The 22,560-nt window shown below is 40.8% G+C and overlaps 1 protein-coding gene and 1 long non-coding RNA gene across 6 annotated transcripts in view; both read left to right on the forward strand.

Moving 5' to 3' along the window:
• The window catches only part of RNF121 (ring finger protein 121), a 67,529-nt gene that overhangs the window by 26,979 nt on the left and 17,990 nt on the right, over positions 1-22,560 (forward strand). For 2 of the 5 annotated variants that reach the window (NM_001194615.3, XM_077961224.1), the window contains 2 exon segments: positions 218-255; positions 3,721-3,862. In NM_001194615.3, coding sequence (NP_001181544.1) covers positions 218-255; positions 3,721-3,862 — 180 coding nt within the window. 5 annotated transcript variants of the gene reach the window in all.
• On the forward strand, positions 10,467-13,313 carry LOC144334334 (uncharacterized). Its single transcript, XR_013404078.1, has 2 exons — positions 10,467-11,678; positions 12,935-13,313. It is a non-coding gene; the product is annotated as an uncharacterized LOC144334334 (long non-coding RNA).

Consider the following 22,560-nt stretch of genomic DNA (forward strand, 5'->3'; position numbering starts at 1 on the left):
GACGTGCAACACATTCAGTCATAGACATGAGCCAAACTAGGTGGTTAAAGAAGGGAGAGATCAGTGTGAAATAGAATGGTTGGTAAGGCTTCATAGAGATACTAAGACTTGAAGCTTCTCTAATTCCTTGAAGATACTGATAAATGTGTGAGCACCTTATATTGGCAGGCACAGTTTTAAGACAGTAACGGATTTTTCTGGTGGTGTCTTTCTACAGGTTGATATGTCAGATCTCTCTCCAGAGGAGCAATGGAGGTAAGTGTGGCGGTTCGGGCCTTGCAGTCTAGGAAGTGCAGGTTAACCCAGCTAATTGAGTGATACGTCTACCCATTTTGCTTTTCTGTCAGTAGGAGGCAGTGGCTCATGACCTGTAGGACTGGACTTTTGGGATCTCTCTAAGTACCTGGGTTGCTCTCTTAGTCTTGAATGTGTAAGTAGATGATTGGACCAAATCATCTATCTGGGTTTCAATACCATTTCTACAATTTACTAGCTATGTGATTTTTGAGCAAGTTACTTTACTTCTCACAACCTTACTTTGCCCCATTTGTAAAATGAGGATCATAACAATATCTATACCTCATAGAGTTGTGAGGATTAATGTATGTGAAATTCTTAGAAGAGTGCCTGGCATGTGGTAAGCTTCCAGTAAGTGTTAACTGCTTCGAAGATGATTATCATTAACATCATCATCATTATCCATGATACAGGATGGGGAGCTCTGGTTAAGAAAATGGGAGATGTATCTTCTGTTCTCAACTCTGCAACTAACTTGTTTTGTAAATAGAATGAGTCAACATATATCTTATAATGATTTCTCATCAGTAAAAGGGTTTCAGAGTGCCTGCCACGTGAACTTCACAAGGTGACTAACCAGTGAGGTGATATCAACCGTAGAATGTAATAGAAAAAACCTATTGATTTTATTTAGATTTAACATAGAATGGCAAAAATACCTGTTCACATGACAAACCCAGTGTGATTTTAGGTGATTTTAAGCTCAGTATGCATCAGTTGTGTACCTCAGCTACCAAAATATTCTGAATAATTTAGAAGATGTTTGTAGAAATATGCTATCTGCTGTAAGAGAGGTGGCAGTGCCACTGTGGTCTGCTCTGCTGAGGTCAAAACTATTTTGTTCTAAGCATGGCATGTTATTAAAAAGATCTTTAACTGGATCATGTGTAGAAGACAACCCGGATTAACAGTCTTCATATCATGTGATAGGAATAGTGATTAAAAGATCTAGAACTGTTAGCCTCAAAGGGCACAGGAAAATAGTGGTAGGATAAGGATAGTTTTGTTTTGTTTAAATAACATCATGATAAATCTTTGAAGGGGTAGCATTGGGAAAGAAGAGCCCATATGCCCTTTGTTGTTATGGAGTATGGGATTAGGTCTAATGGACTGAAGCTATAAGAAGATAGATTTTTTTTTGTCTCATTGTCAGAAATGTCTTTAATATTCAAGATATATTGAGAGGTAATGAGCTTTCTGTCCCTAAAGCATTGGGATTTTATTCATTTATAAGCAAATATTAGTACCTGCCCAGGTGTGGTAGCTCCCACCTGTAATCCCAGCACTTTGGGAGGCCAAGGTAGAAGGATCCCTTGAACCCAGCAGTTCGAGGCTGCAGTTCGTCCAGCCTGGATGACAGAGCGAGACTCTCTCTCAAAAAAAAAGAATATATATATATGTACCTACAATGTGCCAGACACTGCTGGTTCTAAAATAGATTACCTTAAAAGGCATGTGTTCCCAGCCAGTGGAAGTATTCAAGCAAAGATTGCAAAAATGATTTTTGCATTGGGTGGGGACTTGAACTGGATGACTTCTCTGGTCTTTTCTAGATCATTCTTTGACTTCATTTTGTGCATATCCTTTCACGTATATGTTGTCTGAGAACAAGAAACTTATCTCTTGCTATCTTTATAACTCCTCATAGCCCTTAGGTGTTTTTAAGTGTACTCTAACCTCTTAGCCTACTCTCACAGCAACTCTTGAGGCAGGCAGAAAAAATATGGACTCCTTTTGACAGATGAAGAAATTGTGATGTACAGATATGAGGTTAATTGGCCATGGCCATATAGGTGGGTGTGAATCTAAGTTTCCAACTCCGAATCCTATTATCTTTCTGTCAGATTCTCCCACCCAGGGTAAAGTTTTATATCAGATGAACCCTTAGGTGCTGAGGCTTACCGACTGGCTTTTTTTTTCCCACTCTGCCCACCAAGTTTTCCCCCCTTACATTTTGTTACGAAAAACTTTAAATACGTAGAAAAGTTGAAAGACTTGTACAGTGAACACCTTTATACTTAACTACCTGGGTTCTACACTTAACTTTTTGTTATATTTGCTTTATTGTTTATCTATAATTCATCCTTCCAGGTTATTTTTGCTGTTAATGTTTCACTGCCCATGGAACTTCCATGAAGATACCATTTATGTTGTTGTTTTCCTCCCTCCTAAATATCCTGGTGTAATGGGAATTGTATAAAAGCTTATGACTCCAGTTACATTTGTATTTGATTTTATTATTTATTTAAATTTTCCCACACTATCTGATGTATTTGATTTTCTCTCTAATTCTTCTCTTCTATTCCTTTTTTTTTTTTTTTTTTTTTGAGACGGAGTCTCATTCTGTCGCCTAGGGTGGAGTGCAGTGTTGCAATCTCGGCTGACTGCAACCTCCACCTCCCAGGTTCAAGCGATTCTCTTGCCTCAGCCTCCTGAGTAGCTGGGATCACAGGCATGCACCACCACACCCGGCTAATTTTTGTATTTTTGGTAGAGACGGGGTTTTGCCATGTTGGCCAGGATCATCGTGAACTCCTGACCTCAAGTGATCCTCCGGCCTCAGCCTCTCAAAGTGCTGGGATTACAGGTGTGAGCCACCGCACCCGGCCTCTAATTCCTTCCTCATCCCTCTCCTTTGGATGACTATGACCCAGAGTGGTAGTAGTGACTGTTCTTAGAGCAAGTTTTTAGCCAGTGTTCGCCGAGGGAATCACTTGCTGCCAGTCTTATAAGACCAGAGAATGCCAGCTTTAGATTAATAAAATGTTTCCAGCTGTACTCTCCAATTACTAAACTTCCTTGAACCTTTGAGGAGGCTGTTTACCTGTGGATACTGATGGTAAAGTCACTGTTGGATTAGTATAAAGGTGAAGCAGTCCAGATTTTTTAGGCTTTAACTAGTCTTAAGGATTTCTGACCCTGACAGAGAGGATAGAATGAATAAAGCAAGACTTTAATCCTGGAATCAGCATACCTTTGCAGTGTTACTCCTTTACTGCTGTCATAAATATCAGTGACTGAGAGTATGGGACTTTATGGCTATAACCTCTTTGGGTTACTTTCTCGTTCCAGCGTCAGGTTGAAATAGGCTTGAAATAGGCAATGATGCGGGTTTCTCCTGGGACCTCCTTCATGTTACGGGAAAGATGTCAGCTGTTTCTGCCATGGAGGCAGGCAGCAGACCACTTAGCTCTAATTGCAATATCTAGGCTTGGTTGCTGGGGTCCGTAGAGCCTGTATTTTATCTCCACATGCCTGTCTGTTAGGGTGTGTGTCCTAGCCCCTAATTTGTGTGGTACCCTGTGGCTATGAAGCAGGGAATAGTGTTCTGAGCTTTGTACTGGTGGGATATCCCTGGAAAGCACTGTCCCTTTATCACTACAGCATCCCTGACTTGATTCACCCCATGTGTTTGGCTTTCAGGGTCGAGCATGCACGCATGCATGCCAAGCACCGTGGCCACGAAGCTATGCATGCTGAAATGGTCCTCATCCTCATCGCTACCTTGGTGGTGGCCCAGCTGCTCCTGGTGCAGTGGAAACAGAGGCACCCACGCTCCTACAATGTAAGCCACTTTCCTTCTTACTTCTTTGTCAGTCGTCAAGAGACCCTTCCTAAGTATTCTAGGGCCCAGCCTAACCCAGGCCACATGGAGGTAGAGAAAGACAATAACAATGAACTTTATGTATGAATGATGAATAGTGTATTGGGGAGTGTGTGTGTCTAAGGGTCAGGTGATTCAGAGGGTGAAAAGGATAGAACATAAGACTACGTTCATAGGCAGAAAAGACAGGTCTTCCCTTCGAAACATTGTGGGACAGATTCATGAAGGAGATAATCATCAGAAACTATTCAATTGGAGAGAGCAAAGATCACTTGACTGGGAAAACTAAGCCTCTCGTGAATCTTACAGGATCTAGATTACACTAATCTAAATTTTTTTTAAAAAGGGCCCGGTGTGATGGCTCATGTTTGTAATCCTAGTACTTTGGGAGACTGAGGTGAGCAGATGGCTTCAGCTCAGGAGTTCAAGACTAGCCTGGGCAACATGCCAAAACCCTGTATCTACAAAAAATACAGAAATTAGCCGAGCGTGGTGGCCTGCGCCTGTGGTCTCAGCTACTGGGGAAGCTGAGAGGTGGGAAGATTCCTTGAGCCTGGGAGGTCAAGGCTGCAGTGAGTTGTGATCGTGCCATTGCACTTCAGCCTGGGAGACAGAGCAAGACCTTGTCCCAAAAAAAAAAAAGAGAGAAAAAGAAAAAACAGTAATGGATGAAATGGGGGTGGGGGGAATGACATACAGAAAACAAATAGCAAAATGACAGAAGTTAATTCTTCCTTATCAGTAATCACTTTAAATATAAATGGATTAAATTCTTCCATTAGAAGACAGAGATTGGCAGATTGGTTTTAAAAATCCCCTCATTTATCGATATGCTGTCTATAGTAAAATCACTTTAGGTGGAAAGACACAAGCCAGGAGTGGTGGCACACACCTGTAATCTCACCTATTGGGGAGGCTGAGGTGGGAGAATTGCTTGAGCCAGGGGGTGCAGTAAACTCATAAATGAGTGAAAGCCCCCTTGGCATTTCTGGGCTTATATGTAGAAATATTTTAAATTATATAATTTTGGCTAATCTGCAAATATTTTTACAATCTATTCTGAAGAAAGTGAGTATGCATATATGCACTGCAGTAATTTTCAATAAGAACTTTTTCCTTAAGTGTGGGATCCTTTCTTTAAACATTATCTTAAGGAAAAACTCAATCTGGAAAACAGTTAAGAGGCTGCTCTGCTTGATATGAGGGTTGAGTAACCCTAACACCCCTGCTTCCCCCTCTGAAATCTCTAGGACTCATCATAGCACTGTTAGAAAACCATTGATGTGTTATTCACTAGTTAATTCTTAACAGGAAACGTGTCTGTGACTTAATGAGGCCTGTTGTACTGGGAATGTGCAGTTTTCTCATTACTGCCACATCCTGTAAACATAATGCTAAATTTTATTGGTGAGAGGATATGCTAACATGATAGCACATCTTACACTGAGAAACTTAAACTCATATCTTTAGAAAATAAGAAAAGAAATCTACCTAGGAGTGGAATTGCTGAGTCATGTGATAACTCTGTGTTTAATGTTTTGAGGAACTGCTGAACTGTTTTCCACAGAAGCTGTACAATTTTCCATTCTAACCTAAAGTGGATTGGGTTTTTCATTCCTCCACATTCTCATCAAGACTTCTTTCACTCCATTTTTTAAAAAAAATGTTATTTATTATAGCTACTTTAGTGGATGTGGATGTCATTGTGGTGTTGATTTGTATTTCCCTAATGACTAATGATGTTGGGCATCTTTTCATATGCTTATTGGTCATTTGTGTATTTTCCTTAGAGAAATGTTCGTTTAAGTCTTTGCCCAATTTTTGGTTGAATTTTTTGTCTTTTTGTTGGGTTGTTAGAGTATTTTATATAATCTGGATAATAGACCATTATCAGATATATGATTTTCAAATATTTCCTCACATTTTATCGGTTGTCTTGTCACTTTACTGGTAGTGTCCTTTGATGCATAAACAGTTTTAAATTTTGATGAAGTCCAGTATATCTATTTTTTTCTTTTATTGCTTGTGCTTTTAGTGTCATATCTGAGAATCTATTGCCAAATCCAAGGTCGTAGAGATTTACCCCTATGTTTTCTTTGAAGAGTTTTATAGTCTTGGCCAGGTGCGGTGGCTCACGCCTGTAATTCCAGCACTTTGGGATGGATGCCGAGGTGGGCGGATCACAAGGTCAGGAGTTTGAGACCAGCCTGGCCAACATGGTGAAACCCCGTCTCTAATAAAAATACAAAAATAGCTGGGCATGGTGGCACATGCCTCTAATCCCAGCTACTCGGAAGGCTGAGGCTTGAACCAGGGAGTCAGAGGTTGCAGTGAGCCAAGATCACACTACTGCACTCTAGCCTGATGACAGAGCAAGACTCTTTCACCTCCCGGACTGCAAAAAAAAAAAAAAGAGTTTTATAGTCTTAGCTCTTACGTTTGGATTTTTGGTCCATTTTGAGTTTTTGTAAATGGTGTGAGATAAGGATCTAAGTTCGTTCTTTTGCATATGGATAGCCAGTTGTCCCAGCATCATTTATTGAAGAGACTTCTTTTTCCATTGGATGGTCATGGCACTCTTGTCAAAAATCAACTGATCAAAGATTACGTTGGTTTATTTTTGTACTCTCAGTTTTATTCCGTTGATCTATATGTCTGTTCTTTTGCAGGTACCACATTGTTATGATTACTGTAGCATTGTAGTAAGTTCTGAAATTGGAAAGTATGTTCCTCAACTTTGTTCTTCTTTTTCAAGATTATTTCAGCTATTCTGAGTCCCTTGCAATTCCTTATTAATTTTAATATCAACGTTTCCATTTTACAAACAAAAGCAGTTGGAATTTTGATAAGGATTGGATTGATTTCTCTAGATTGTTTGGGGAAATGTTTCCATCTTAACAATATTAATCTTCCAGTACATGAACACAGGGTATCTTTTCATTTATTTGGGTCTTTAATCTCTTTCATCAATGTTTTGTAATTTTCAGTGTACAAGTCTTGCACCTCCTTTGTTAAACTTAGATTCCTAAGTATTTTATTTTTTTGATGCCATTGTTAATGGAATTTTTTAAAATTTCCTTTTCGAATTATTCATTGCTAATATATAGAACTTCAACTGATCGTTTTCTGTTAATCTTCCAACTTTGCTGAATTTATTAGCTCTAATAGTTTTTAAAGTATTTTTTAAGGATTTTTTATATGTAAAATTGGTCATCTGAAAGTAGAGATAGTTTCACTTCTTCCTTTCCAGTTGGATACCTTGTTTTTTCCTGAGACAAGGTCTTATTCTGATTGCCCATCCTGGAATGCAGTAGTGCAGTTTGGCGATTTTGGCTCACTGCAGCCTCGACTTCCTCAGGCTCAGGTGATCCTCCCACCTCAGCTTTCCAAGTAACTGGGGCTACAGGTGCGTGCCACACCACCAGGCTAATTTTTTGTATTTTTGGTGGAGAGAGGGTTTCGCCAGGTTGCCCAGGCTGGTCTCGCTCTCCTGAACTCAAGCAATCCATCTGCCTTGGCCTCCCAAAGTGTTGGGATTACAGGCGTGAGCCACCGTGCCTGGTCTTCCTATTATAAGCTGTGTTTTAGTAGGAGTTAGCAACCTCCTGTCAGGAATGTTGTGGAGGGGATGTTTGTGATTTTTTATGGAATGGTTGACTGGACATCTTGAAGTCCTCCCAGTTAGCTCTGAAATCTGTATCAAATTGAATTACCCATAAGAGGTGAAGGCCTGTCTTCTTGTTAGAGGATGAAGCAGACCTGCCTAGAGACAGGATGAGGTTTTCATTCTGCAAAAGTTATGTATATTTGTTATCAAAAATTTGAATAATATAACAGTATGTGACATAGAAATCAAAAGTGTCCAGAGGGAACCACTGTTAATCAATTTGTTATAGATAGAAAAAATCTGCAAGTGTATGTTTATAAATTTTTAGATGTTTATGACATCCATTAAGTTCTGCAGCATTTTCCACCTAATACTCTCGCAAATATCTATCCATATTGGTGTGTATATCATCCTCTTAAACTAATGACTGCATAGTAATTTTGTTTTTTTTTTTGAGACCGGGTCTCTGTTGCCCAGGCTGGAGTACAGTGGTGTGATCTTGGCTCACTGCAACGTCTGCCTCCTGGGCTCAAGGGATCCTCCTACTTCAGCCTTTTAAGTAGTTGGAACTACAGGTGTGAGCCACCACACCCAGCTCATTTTTGTATTTTTTGTAGAGACGGGTTTTACTATGTTGCCCAGGCTGGTCAGGAGCTCCTGGGCTCAAGTGATCCACCCCCTCGGCCTCCCAAAGTGCTGGGATTACAGGAGTGAGCCACCACGCCCGGCCTGCATAGTATTTTGGAAAATAGATCTAAAATAAAATTTAACTTACCTTTATCGATTGACTTGGTAATTAACAGTTTATCACAGTTACAAGCAACAATTTAGTAAGCTTCTCATACATAAATTACCTGCATACCTGTGCAAGCAATTTTATAGAATACACTCCTAGAAATGAAATTGCCTGGTCAAAAAATGTATGTGTTTTAATTATTAATGGAACTTGCCAAATTGCCCTCCAAAAAAGTTATAGCTGTTATAGTTTACAGTCCATCAACACAGATTTAACAGAGCTGTTACCCAATGTTAAAGAAGGTGTAGAGAGTAGTATTTTTAATCTTTGTCAGTGTGATAAAGTGAAAATATCTGATTTATTAAGTATTTCTCTAAGAATTAGTGAGGTTGAGCATGTTTTCATGCTTAGTGGTTATTTGGTTTCTTTCAATTATTTGTTCATATCATTGACTATATTTGATACTTCCTTTTTTTTTTTTTTTCTTTTTTTGAGATAGAGTTTCCCTCTTGTTGCCCAGGCTGGAGTGCAATGGCGCAATCTCAGCTCACCGCAACCTCCGCCTCCCAGGTTCAAGCAATTCTCCTGCCTCAGCATCCCGAGTAGCTGGGATTACAGGCATGGGCCACCATGCCCAGCTAATTTTGTATTTTTAGTAGATACGGGGTTTCTCCATGTTGGTCAGGCTGGTCTCAAACTCCTGACCTCAGGTGATCCGCCCACCTTGGCCTCCCAAAGTGCTGGGATTACAAGCATGAGCCACCGCGCCTGGCCTGATATTTCCATTTTTATCAAAGTAATACATACCATAGTTCTAAAAGTCAGATAGTTCTACAAGACTTCAGAAGCAAAACACATCGGTCCCCTGTCCAACTCTGTCAGTGTCTGATTCTTCTGTGACAACTACTTTTATTAATAACTTTTTTAGTTCATTTCTGATACTTTGTTTGTTTTTAAGATACAGGATCTCAGCCTTTCACCTAGGCTGGAGGGCAGTGGCTCCATCATAGCTCAATGCGGCCTCAAATACCTGGGCTCAGGCAGTCCTCCTGCCTCAGCCTCCCAAGTAGCTAGGACTACAGGTACACATCACCATGCTTGACTAATATATATATTTTTACATTTTTTGTAGAGTTAGGTCCTGCTGTATTGCTCAGGCAGGTCTTGAATTCCTCGCCTCAAGTGATCCTCTTGCCTTAGCTTCCCAAAGTGTAGGCATTATAGCATGAGCCACCACAGTTGGCCTTGTGTTTTTTAAATAGCATGTTTTTACTGATGTATAAATTTCTACTTTGTTATATTTAAATAAAATATTTGTGTTTTTTAAATAACATGTTTATACTGATGTATAATTTTCTACTTTTAAATATTATATATTGACTTCCTACTTTGGAAGGTAATAATTATATGTTTTTTTTTTTTTTTGTTGTTGTTGTTGTTGTTTTTTTTTGGAGACAAAGTCTCGCTGTGTCACCCAGGTTGGAGTGCAATGGCATGGTCTCGGCTCCCTGCAGTCTCTGCCTTCTGGGTTCAAGCGATTCTTCTGCCTTAGCCTCCTGAGTAGCTGGGACTACAGGCTCGTGCCACCACACCCAGCTACTTTTTGCATTTTTAGTAAAGACAGGATTTCACCATGTTGGGCAGGATGGTCTCGATCTCCTGACCTTGTGATCTGCCCACCTCGGCCTCCCAAAGTGCTGGGATTACAGGCATGAGCCACCGCGCCTGGCGGTAATAATTATCTTATACTGCTATACCTATACCCCTCACATACTACAAACATTTCCTCCTCCCAATTTTTAAATAAATATTAATTGTTTACATTATTAAGTACTATATGTAAGCATTATTCATAAGCTGTATTATTCACAGCTTGAGCCATGTGGTATATTTGGTACATTTTCTTTCCTTTGCTCAGGTTTCCTTTGGAATGTTTCTTACTGATTTATAAGAGTTCTTTGTATGTCAGGAATAAGCCTTTTGACATATTTGCTACGGATATCTTTCCTCAGTTGGTCATTTGATTTTATTTGTAGAATTGGTAGAGAAATTTTTATAGACTAGATTTATGAATGATCTTTTTTTTTTTTTTTTGAGACGGAGTCTCGCTCTGTCGCCCAGCCCAGGCTGGAGTGCAGTGGCGCGATCTCGGCTCACTGCAAGCTCCGCCTCCCGGGTTCACGCCATTCTCCTGCCTCAGCCTCCCGAGTAGGTGGGACTACAGGCGCCCACAACCGCGCCCGGCTAATTTTTTGTATTTTTAGTAGAGACGGTGTTTCACCGTGGTCTCGATCTCCTGACCTTGTGATCCGCCCGCCTCGGCCTCCCAAAGTGCTGGGATTACAGGCGTGAGCCACCGCGCCCGGCCTTTTTTTTTTTTTTTTTAAAAGACGAAGTCCTTTTCTGTTGCCCAGGCTGGAGTGCAGTGGCGTGCTGTCCACTCACTGCAGTCTCCGCCTCTCGGGTTTGAGCAATTCTCCTGCCTCAGCCTCCCAAGTAGCTGGGATTACAGGCTCCTGTCACCATGCCCAGCTAACTCTTTGTATTTTAGTAGAGAAAGGGTTTCACCATGTTGGCCAGGCTGATCTCGAACTCTGGACTTCAAGTGATCCACCCAAGTGATCCACCTGCCTCGGCCTTGCAGAGTACTGGGATTACAGGTGTGAGCCACTGCCCCTGGCCCAATTTATGAATGATTTTGTTGGCTAAGTACTCTATCTTTTGCTATTCTGTTTGGATGGCCCATCTTGCTATTGCTGATTTTCTATCTTGGTTCTTAACAAAGTTCTTCTGCCTGCCTAGGCATATTTTAGGTAATAGCCATAGCCACCAATTTTACAATTCTTGTGGACCTCTCATTCTCAAATCTGCAGTAGGTTAAAGGTCAGTTCTAGGGAGGAGAAGCAGAGCATAAGTATAGTTGGGACATTACCACCTATGTAATTATGTAGACATAATTAATAACACTAGCTAGTATTTATTGTGTACTGTCTATTTATTTGTTCAGTCAGTAGATATTCGTTGATCCTTTCTATTCCCATGCTGGGGCTGTGCTCAGTTAAATTGTTTTTTTTGTGGAGAAACCACTTTGATCTGAGGGAGAAACTCCCTATGATCTGGGAGTTTAATTCCTAGATATATGCCAGGAGATTTTGGTACACCCTCCTAGGATTTTTCTTTTTTCTTTCTTTTTTTTTTGAGTCAGACTCTTGCTCTGTTGCCCAGGCTGGAGTGCAGTGGCACGATCTCAGCTCACTGCAACCTCTACCTACTGGGTTCAAGCGATTCTCCTCCCTCAGTCTCCCGAGTAGCTGGGATTACAGGCGCCCGCCACCATGCCTAGCTACTTTTTGTATTTTTTAGTAGAAACAGGGTTTCACCGTGTTGGTCAGGCTGGTCTCGAACTCCTGACCTCAGGTGATCCACCTGCCTCGGCCTCCCAAAGTGCTGGGATTACAGATGTGAGCCACCGTGCCCGGCCCCTCTTACGATTTTTCATAGCAACACTATTTGCAGTAGCAAAAACTTGAAAATGACAATACGTAAAGGTGAATGGGTAAGTTGTGATATATTCACATAATGAAATATAACATAAAATAATACGACATACTTATAAAAACAAAATATAAATAACTATAGCTACAAATAATGGTAAGGATGAAGCTTAGTGGTATAATATTGAGTACAAAAGATAAGCCTTAGAAGACCACTTATAAGTTGACACTTTTTATAGAAAGGTAAAAATAATGGAAACTTAAGTGGTATGTTTTCTTTTTTTTGGCTAAGTTTGTGTTATGCATAAATGGTATGTTTTAAAATTATGTATATGTATGATAAAACCATATTTTACTTTATTTTGAGACAGGGTCTTTCTCTGTCACCCAGTCTGGAGTGTGGCGGCATGATCACAGCTCACTGCAGCCTCAACCTCCTGGGCTCTGTTGATCCTCCCACCTTAGCCTCCCAAGTAATTGGGACCACAGTTGTGCACCACCCATGCCTGGCTAAATAAAAAAATTTTTTTTCTAGAGATGGGGGTCTTCCTGTGTTGACAAGACTGGTCTCCAACTCCTGGCCTCAAGCAATCCTCCCACCTTGACCTCTCAAAGTATTGGGATTACTGGCATAAGCCACCGTGCCAAGACAAAACCGTATTTTACAAAAGCAAGGGAATACAATCAAGATTCCAGATAATGGTAACCTTGTATAGAAGAGAGATTGCAGGATAGGATAGAGAAGAGCACGTAGCTAGATATAAGTAATTTTAGATGTTTTACATCTTAGGTTCATTTGTGGGTTCAGTATTTATCATGTTATTAAATAATTCATGTAAAAAGTAAAGAAATTATGTCATGTGGCACAGGATGGATGAACCTTGAAGACATACTAAGTGAAATAAGCCAGTCACAAAGAGACCAATATGATTCCACTTATATGAGATATCTAAAGTAGTCAAATTCATAGAAACAAAGTAGAATGATGGCTAGGGGGTGGGGGGAATTAGGGGCTATAGAGTTTCCATTTTGCAAGACAAAAAAGTTCTGGAGATCTGTTACAGAATAGTAACAGACAGTAATACATACCACTATTGAACTGTATACTCAAAGATGGATAAAATGGAAAATTTTTTGGTTTTTGAAACCACAAAAGTAGTTTTGGTTGACACAGTGGCTTACACCTCTAATCCCAGCACTTTGGGAGACTAAGGTAGAAGGATCACTTGATCCCAGGAGTTCCAGACCAGCCTGGGCAATGCAGGGAGACCCTGTTTCTTCTAAAAATTAAAAACTTAGCTGAGTGTGGTGGTGTGCACCTGTAATGCCAACTATTTGGGAGGCTGAGGCGGGAAGATTGCTTGAGCCCAGGAGTTTAAGGCTTTAGTAAACTATGATCACGTCACTGTACTCCAGTGTGGGTGACAGAGTGAGACTCTGTCATTTAAAAAAAGACAAAATAATAATAACTTTAAAAAATTAAAGTGGTCCATGCGTGGTCTAATGATGAGAATGTTTATTAACCAAATAATTTGAATAATTTATTTTTTTCTCTACCTAAAGTTCAAAAATAAAGCAAGAAAGAAAGCAACTACCAAGACAGGGACTTACCTTACCTTAAGATACGCTATAAGAATAGACAAACAGACCAGTGGGACAGAATGCAGATCTCAGAGAGATAGATGGGAATTTAATTTACAATAAAGATGTAACCACCAATCAGTAAGAAGGTATTCATTGTTAAGTAGATTAGTTGAGAAAACTGGCTCACCACAAGGAGAAAAATTAAAACTAGGTTTGTACATAATACTGAATACAAAGGGGACTCAACATGAAGACCTAATTATGAAAGGTAAAGTTATGAAACTAATTTTTAAATGTAAGCAGACTGGGTGTGGTAACTCATGCCTGTAATCCTAGCACTTTGTGAGGCTGAGGTGGGCAGATCACTTGAGCCCAGAGGTTCAAGACCAGCTTGGGCAACATGGCCAAACCCTATCTCTACAAAAAATACAAAACGTAGCCAGGTGTGGTGGTGCATGCCTGTAGTCCCAGCTACTCAGGAGGCTGAAGTGGAAGGATCACTTGAGCCCAAGAGTTTGAGGTTGCAGTGAACTGAGATCATGGCAGTTCACTACAGTGTGGGTAACAGATGAAACCCTGTCTCAAAATAAATAAATAAATAAATTTTTTAAAATAAAAATGTAAGCAAGTAAGAAAGATTTGATAAATTTGATTTTATAAATTAAGGATTTCTGTTCTGTTAAAGATATGATAGGCAGAGTTAACTGATAACTGAATGGAGAAGAGATGAATAATGATTAAAACTGACAGTAGATTAATATCTATCCAGAGAAACTCCTACAAATCAACAAAAGACAGCAACTCCAACAGAAAAACAGGCCAGGGATATGAACATATTTACAGGAGAGGAAACCCAAAAGGCCATCAAGCATGAAAAGAGATGCTCAGAGTCATTAGTAATTAGAGAAATGCACATAAAAATATGAGATATCGCTTTTCATCTATTTTTAGGTTGGCAAAAACTAGAAAGCTGAATAGTGCCAAGTGTTGGCAAGGATCAGAGGCTATAGGAGCTTTTTTGTACTTTTTTGTGGGTATGAAGACTGGTACAGGCATTGTGGATAGCAGCATGGCATTGCTGAGTCAGAGTGAATGTATACACCCTGTGACACATCCTAAGGGGACATGGAAGAGGGTGTTCACTGAAGTGTTAATTATGGCTGAACATTGGGGAGTTGGAGGCAATCTGGATATCTGTCTCTGAGGGAGTAAATAGGTAAAATGTGACGGATGCATATCATGAAATTGTTTTACAGTTAAAAGCAATACATTAAGTACCTATAGGAACTTGGGAGGACCTTAAAAGCATAGTACTGAGAGGAAAAAGTAAGAAACAAAGATGTATAACACAATGCCAATTAATAAAAATATAAGCAGAGAAAGCAATAAACAGTTTGTATAAACAGGTACAAATAAAAATATACATGTGAAGCACATTAGAATGTCTGTGGGGTGAGAAATAGTAATGAAAGAATCAGGAAGACTCCCCAGAGAATGTTGTGTAAAGGAGAGGCACTGGGATTCTTGTTGAGTAGTAGAAACATGAACTGTTTGAAATTAGCCATTAGAGCTTTCAAAAAAAATGCCTCTTATGGCATGCCAAGAAATGATGGAATTAATTGATAAGGCTCTGTTTCTTTCAAACTGAATGAAACTTTTTGTTCTTCACTAGTGCAGGTTGGTGGTGCATCCTTTTAGTGGGCATCCATGACCACTGAATGGAAAAACACTAGCTCTGTTCTCCTAGACCAAGGTTTCTCAACAGAGGAACTATTGGCATTTTGGGCCAGATAACTCTTTGTTTTCTCGGGGGCTGTCCTGTATATTATAGAATGTTTAATAGCATCCCTACCCTCTATTCACTAGATGCTACTGACACCCTTGTCCACTTGTAACAACCAGATGTCTCCAGACATTGCCAAATGTCCCCTGGGAAACAAAATCACCCCTGATGAGAAACACTGTCATAGGCTCTAGAACCTAGAGCAACATGGATATTGCCAGCTATGAGACTGATGATGAGCAGGTATTCCAGTCCACTGAGAAGTATTAAGTTCTGTCCATAACTTAGAAGCTCAAGTCCAACCTTCACATTAAGAGAAATGTAGGCTGGGCGGCTGGGTGCGGTGGCTCATGCCTATAATCCCAGCACTTTGGGAGGCCGAGTGGGCGGATCAAGTGAGGTCGGGAGTTGGAGACCAGCCTGACCAACATGGAGAAACCTTGTCTCTACTAAAAATACAATATTAGCCAGGTGTGGTGGTGCATGCCTGTAATCCCAGCTACTCAGGAGGCTGAGGCAGGAGAATCACTTGAACCCAGAAGGCGGAAGTTGCGGTGAGCCGAGACTGCGTCTTTGCATGCCAGCCTGGGCAACAAGAGTGAAACTGGGTCTCAAAATAAAAAAGAAATGTAGGCTGGGCATAGTAGCTCATGCCTGTAATTCCAGCATTTTGGGAGACTGGAGTGGAAGGATAGGTTGATCCCAGGAGTTTGAGACCAGCTTGGGCAACGTAGTAAGACCCAATCTTTAAAAAAAAAATTAGCTGGGTGTGGTAGCATAGGCCTGTAGTCCTAGCTACTTTGGAGGCTGAGATGGGAGGATCACTTGAGCCTGGGAGGTTGAGGCTGTGATTGTCACAGTGGACTGTGATTGTGCCACTGCACTCTGTCCTGGGCAACAGAGTGAGACCCTGTCTCAAAAACAAAAAACAGTCTGGGCTCAGTGGCTTACGCCTGTAATCCTAGCACTTTGGGAGGCTGAGGCAGGCAGATCACCTCAGGTCAGGAGTTTGAGACCAGCCTGGCCAACATGGTAAAACCCTGTCTCTACTAATAATACAAAAATTAGCCAGGCGTGGTGGCAGGTGCCTGTAATCCCAGCTACTGGGGAGGCTGAGGCAGGAGAATTGCCTGAACCCGGGTGGCAGAGGTTGCAGTGAGCCAAGTTCATGTCACTGTACTCCACCCTGGGCGACAAGAGTGAAACTCCGTCTCAGAAAACAAAAAGCAAACCAAAAAAAAAAAAAAAAAAAAAACCCAAAAAACAAAAGCCCTACTTACAAAGAAGAGGCCAAATAAATAAGGTTAAAAGAAGAACAAATGTAAAATTTAAAACAAAAAATTTGTAAAAATATAAAAAAAAAAAGCCCTGTTGTTTGGAGTAAGAGATCATACTGTATCTAAATTTTAGATACTGTTCTTTTCAATTCTAGCAATACTAATACTTTAGATTGCTTATAGTTCAGATTTGTTGATGATTTAAAAAATACTCCACCTACTCTGTTATAGCACTTATACTGAATTGTGGTTGGTTCTTTCTCCTCAGCAGACTTGCATTCTTCTCATTTACTCTCTCTTGGAACCTTATAACAGCTCTGCAAGGTAGTCAGGGTAGGTATTTATCTCCAGTTTTCAGATTAATAAACCAAGGTACAGAATCCTGAAGTGATTGCTGGGAACACATGACCATTAAATTGGAGAGTTGGACCTAAAACCAAAATCCGATTCTTGGTTAAGTGCTCTTTCTGTAGGTTCCTCTTAAAGGCTTCAGGAAATTTTTATCAATTTCTGCCATAGTCAGAAGTTTTTAACACTCTTGAGTTTCCTTATTTAACGCCTGTTGCCTAAGTCCTTTCCTTGGATCTCAGGTACTTTCTCAACCTCCTCTTAAGTCTCTTCATCATCTTGCCTACCTAGCCTCTCCAGATTTCTCCACAAACTCAGTGAATGATGATTGGTAGGCAGCTTAAGAGACAGAAGATCTGGATTGGAAACCTAGCCCAAACCAGACTTGCCTTTTGGCTTCTGCATAGCTCAGTTTTCATCATCTAGTCAGAGTCTAACATTACTCTTTAGCTCCCTCAGGGATGTTAGGGGAAGGGATAAGTTTATGCCTGGAAAAGTATCCATCCTATTTTTGAAGTTCTCTAGGGAGAAGCTTTCATCATCTCTGTCTGCTACCAAATACAGTATATCTTTAGATCTCTACCTCCTGAACTGCTTTCCCTCCTGGAACCGGTGAGTGGCAAAATCTCCTACCTGGAAATCTTTAAAGTACTGTAGATTTTTCTTAGACCAAGATATTAAGAGGATTACTAGAATGTGGAATTAGAGAATTCTGACTAAGATGGTAAGGGGCTGTAATTCACTTTCTATGAGAAATAAAAACTACTATCTTCAGAATATAATGAAAACTTGTAGCTGTGGTATCTTTATCGGCCTCCTTTGAGTCTCATCTACCTCTTTAGGCTCATTTCTCACCCCTTCCTCAAATACTAGCTGTCTTTTCTCAAGTATACCATGCCCCCTCATCCTGGAACACTCATCATGATGCCTTTTTCTATCTGGACCTGTTTGGCCATCAGGACGGAGATCAAAGGATTCTTCTTTCAGGCAGCCTTCCTTGGGAGGTTTCTCCACTTTGAGTGGAGTGCCTCTCTATACTTTCTTGGTCACCAGCCCTTACTCCATTAAAGCACTTAATTGTGGTTATATGTTTCTCCTCAGTAGACTTGTATTCTTCAGGAGATTTTGGTTTTCATCTCTGAATTCCCCAGTCATTAGCATGGCGTCCAGTAAGTGCTCAGTAAATGTTTATTAAGTGACTGCTTGACTGACTCATTTGCTTGAAGTGGAAGAGATGGGAAAGAAGACATAGTTCTAGGTATTAGAATGAGTTCTCAAAAGAAACATGGAGTAAATTTTCTTTGTGCTCCTCTGAAAGATGAGTTGGACCCAGAGACAGAAGTGATACAAAGGCAGATTTTTCAGGTCAGCATCAGGAAAGAGCTGTCTAGCAAATATATTCGTATTGGAATGGCCTTACTTATGTGGTAAGGATGACTATGTGTAGGTGCGATAGGAGGGAAACAACTCCAACCGTGTTCTGCCTTGTAGAGTGTCCAGTAACGTGTAGTGTCTCACCAGGTCATAGAAACTACACTGAATATGTCTGTTTATTGGGCCTCTGGATGACTCTTCAGCTATCATTTATCTGAAGCCTTCCTGTAGTCTTCTCCAGGCTTAATATCCTGGTGTCTTCAGCTGTTGCTTATGTGATTTGGTTTCCAGACCCTTTATTACAATCCTAGCTGCTCTCTTACGGCCTGCTGTCTTACGACCATGCTTATTTGTTAGTGTTCTTTGTATGGTGTGGCCCCAAGCCCTGATCCCAGGGTCCTAGGGATACTTTAACAGAGCAGAGAACAGTAGACCTGCTGCCTCCTCCATTCTGGGTATATTCTTTTTCTTTTTTTTTTTTTTTTTTTTTTTTGAGATGAAGTCTCACTCTGTTGCCCAGGCTGGAGTGCAGTGGCACGGTCTCGGCTCACCGCAACCTCTGCCTCCCGAGTTCAAACAATTCTCCTGCCTGAGCCCCCCAAGTAGCTAGAACTACAGGCGTGTACCTCCACGCCCAGCTAATTTTTGTATTTTTAGTAGAGACAGGGTTTCATCATGTTGATTGGCCAGGATGATCTCGATCTCTTGACCTCGTGATCTGCCCGCCTTGGCCTCCCAAAGTGCTGGAATTACAGGCATGAGCCACGGCGCCTGGCCCATTCTGAGTATTTTCTTAGTTAAGCAGGGTTGTCTTGGCTATGTTGGCAGCAGCCCTGTTGGCATATATTCCCTGGCAATTTGTGGTTAACTGAAACCCCTAAGCCTGTTTCATGTGAGCTACTATTAAGCCATTCCTTCCCCGTCCTATACTTTGGTAGTTAGGTTTCATCTTGTGGTTTTGAGTCTTCATTTCAGCTTATTAGCTCATGGAATGTTAGGGCTAAAAGAACCCTAAATATAAACTTTATTCATTTTGATCTTATTTCTTCTATTTTCCATGTTCTCTGCCTCCCTTTCTCTCCCCACAAGCTTTGTGCTGTCCACAGTTTGGAGGTTGTGTTTTCTTCCAAAGCATTTAGGAAAATATTGAGCAGAGCCATGGAGCATGTCCCAGAATCCTACCTCCAGTTGACTGCAGTCTATTTGTCAGCATATTTTCAAGCTGATTGTTCTATTAGCTGTGGGTCTCTACCTTTATTCTACTACTTGGGCTTATAGTTTCATTTCATCCACAATATTGCTTTTCAGCCAGATAGGGTGGGAGGGTGATCTCTAGCTTACAACATGAGGAGACGTAGAGGTGGTAAGATGAGAATCCTGAAAGTCAAAAGTGCCAAGCATCTGCAGACTGGAAAGGCACCTGATGCACAGGGAAAGATATGATCTGTTTTCATGAATTCTGATTTCTCTGAGATGAAAGGGATCTGCAGGTTTTCTTATTAGAAATAATTGTCAGGTAGTGTTGATTCCATCTCTACCAACACACCTTCTACTCATGGTTCCAGATCTCAGTTAAGAGGCAATCCATTTAAATGTGAAATAGCTCTTACTGTTAGCATCTGACATCGTCATCTCAACTATTTTAGCCTTGTGGAGGAATAAGCAGGATATTGCTATTCTTGTCCCTCAGTAAATCAATGAGTTAGTTTCAGGCTAGTCTTCAGCTTTGTATTTGCACATTCAGGGAAAGAAGGATGAATGACTTTTGTGTTACTCCTTCCACCTGGCCAGACCCAGCCTCCTTTAGAATCATTCAGAACTCTGCCTCTTCCAGGATGTTTTCCTGACAGCTCCTGCCTCATCTTTCCTCTGAATTCACATGTCAGTACTTGATGCTTTGTACTGGCCACCTAATTCATGTGTTTATATCCCATCAGCCAAGTCCTGGAGGGCCAAGGCTTTCATGCTTTCCATAGCATCAGGCACAAGTGTTTGAGCAAATTAGTGAACCAAGTGTGTCTCCATAAGTGTTGCCATGAGATGGCACCGGAGGCCCTGCAATTGTTCTGCATAACTTTTAGCTGTTTATTGCCATTTATATGCCTTCCTTAATGAAGTTTAAACTTATTTACCAAGCAAAATGCCGATAAATACTAAAGTAGAAACTGAAAAAAAAATTTATTTTTATTTATTTATTTATTTATTTATTTTTTTAAGAGGCAGGGTTGCGCCATGTTGCCCAGGCTGGTCTCGAGCTCCTGGGCTCAAGCGATCCGTCTGCCTCAGCCCCACAAAGTGCTGGAATTACAGGAGTGAGCCACCATGCCCAGCTTACAGTAGAAATTTTAAACCAAACAAAGAAACCAGGTAACTTCCCCTTTTATCGCATGGTAGAATGTTCTGTTCACTCAGCTCCTCTGCCTTGCCCCTCCCCAGGAACTTGCCCTTCCACCAGCAGCTGCTTTCTAGGCCCCAAGCATAAACTGGCTTTCACTCCCTAATGGAGACGGCCTGGGGACCTGAAAATGGCCTCAAATTCTTGGTTTGTGTTTTCTGATAATTTATTTTCCTCGAAAGGACAATTAAACATTAATAAGAAATTGCTTATAACCTCATCACTTTTCATATGTCAGTTATTTCAGTTTCCTCATTCTGGTCTTTGCTCCTTTGTATGTGTGACTTTATGCATTTTTAATCATGCAAAGCCGTAATAAGAGCTCTCATTTACTGAGCGCTTATTATGAATTACGCACCACACTTGTTTTATATATATTACTTCCATTTAAATATAAAAACTATTATATCAAATGCTTATATTTACTACACTACTCATAATGAATGCTGACATTATTAGGAACTGTTCTAAGTGTTTCCATGCCTTAACTCATTTAACCCATACAACCTTATGAGAATAGATAACGTTAACCCCATTTTACCGTAGTTTAGAGAACCAAAGCTTATCAGAGTTAAGCGATCTGCCTAGTTAACACAGTAATTAGCTGTATTGGGATTCATATTTAGATAGTTTTAATTCTAAAATTTCTGATCATTTCAATGTATCATTTCATTTTGTTCATTCTTTAATCATTTCTATTTGGACTTCTGGAAATGGTCTGAAGGCTAATAGAATCATTAAAATTAGAGTTTTATTTAGATCTTTTTCCTGCAGCTAACCTGGTAGCTCCTAGAGGACTAGAGGTCATGTTTATTTCTGTACTCCTTTTCCCATTAAATGCAAAATTAATACTTAATGGGTTGAATGAGTAAGTGGGTGAACACTATCTCTACTCTCCTAGGAAGTCTGGGATACAGAACTAGTTGATAGAAACTTAGCCTGTTAGAACTTGAAGGGGTTTGAAAAATCAAGCCAATCCCTTCCTCCAAGGAAGGAGGAAGGACCTCCTTAGGGTGACCCAGTGAGTTGGAGGCAGAACAGTACTACAACCCCGGTCTCCTGGGCTTCTACTCCACCATCTGGTTTCAAAAAGCCTAATCCTATGTCTAAATTCCTTTCTCTCTCCCCTTTTTTCCCTTTCTCTCTTGCCTCTTCTTCTCTATCTCTTCTCTCTCACACACAGTCTCTCTCTCTCTCTTTCTCTTGGTGTGACTTGATGTAGCTTTACATACTTGATGTATATCTCTTTTTTTTTTTTTTTTTTTTGAGACGGAGTCTCGCTCTGTCGCCCAGGCTGGAGTGCAGTGGCCTGATGTCAGCTCACTGCAAGCTCCGCCTCCCGGGTTCACGACATTCTCCGGCCTCAGCCTCCCGAGTAGCTGGGACTACAGGCGCCCGCCACCTCGCCCGGCTAGTTTTTTTTTTGTATTTCTTAGTAGAGATGGGGTTTCGCCGTGTTAGCCAGGATGGTCTCGATCTCCTGACCTCGTGATCCACCCGTCTCGACCTCCCAAAGTGCTGGGATTACAGGCTTGAGCCACCGCGCCCGGCCACTTGATGTATATCTCTAGATGTAATTTTTTCATCCTAAAATTTCAAGCCCGAAAACTACAAAACAAACAAGATTTTTCTTTCCTGATGCCCAGGCTTAATCCTAATTGTGTCTTTGTCCAACTCAGAATAGAATCCAGGATCTCTGCTTCTGTCCTCACCCAAAATGTGCAGAGCTGCAGCTCATGTGGAGAAACTTACCTTGATTCACATTCCTCTTCAGAACATACTATTGGTGATTGGTGGGGAGTGGGAAAGAGCATCTTAGAGCAGGCTGGTTGTTTTAATGCAACAGCCAAGTTTTTGAAAAACTGGCAGGAGAACAGGAATTTCTGTTTTTTTCTCAGAGAGAGCAAATGTGACCAGACTATGTGATTTAATTCTTCTCTGGGCCTACTGTTTTGTAAACAGTCCCATGAGCCTGTTAAAGCAAATAGCGTGAAGACCAAAAACCCTCCACCCCTTCTTGCCATATGCCACCCTTTTAGTTTCATAAGTTGGGTTGCCTTT

The sequence above is a fragment of the Macaca mulatta genome, chromosome 14 (assembly GCF_049350105.2).
Source record: "Macaca mulatta isolate MMU2019108-1 chromosome 14, T2T-MMU8v2.0, whole genome shotgun sequence".
Lineage (NCBI taxonomy): Eukaryota > Metazoa > Chordata > Mammalia > Primates > Cercopithecidae > Macaca > Macaca mulatta.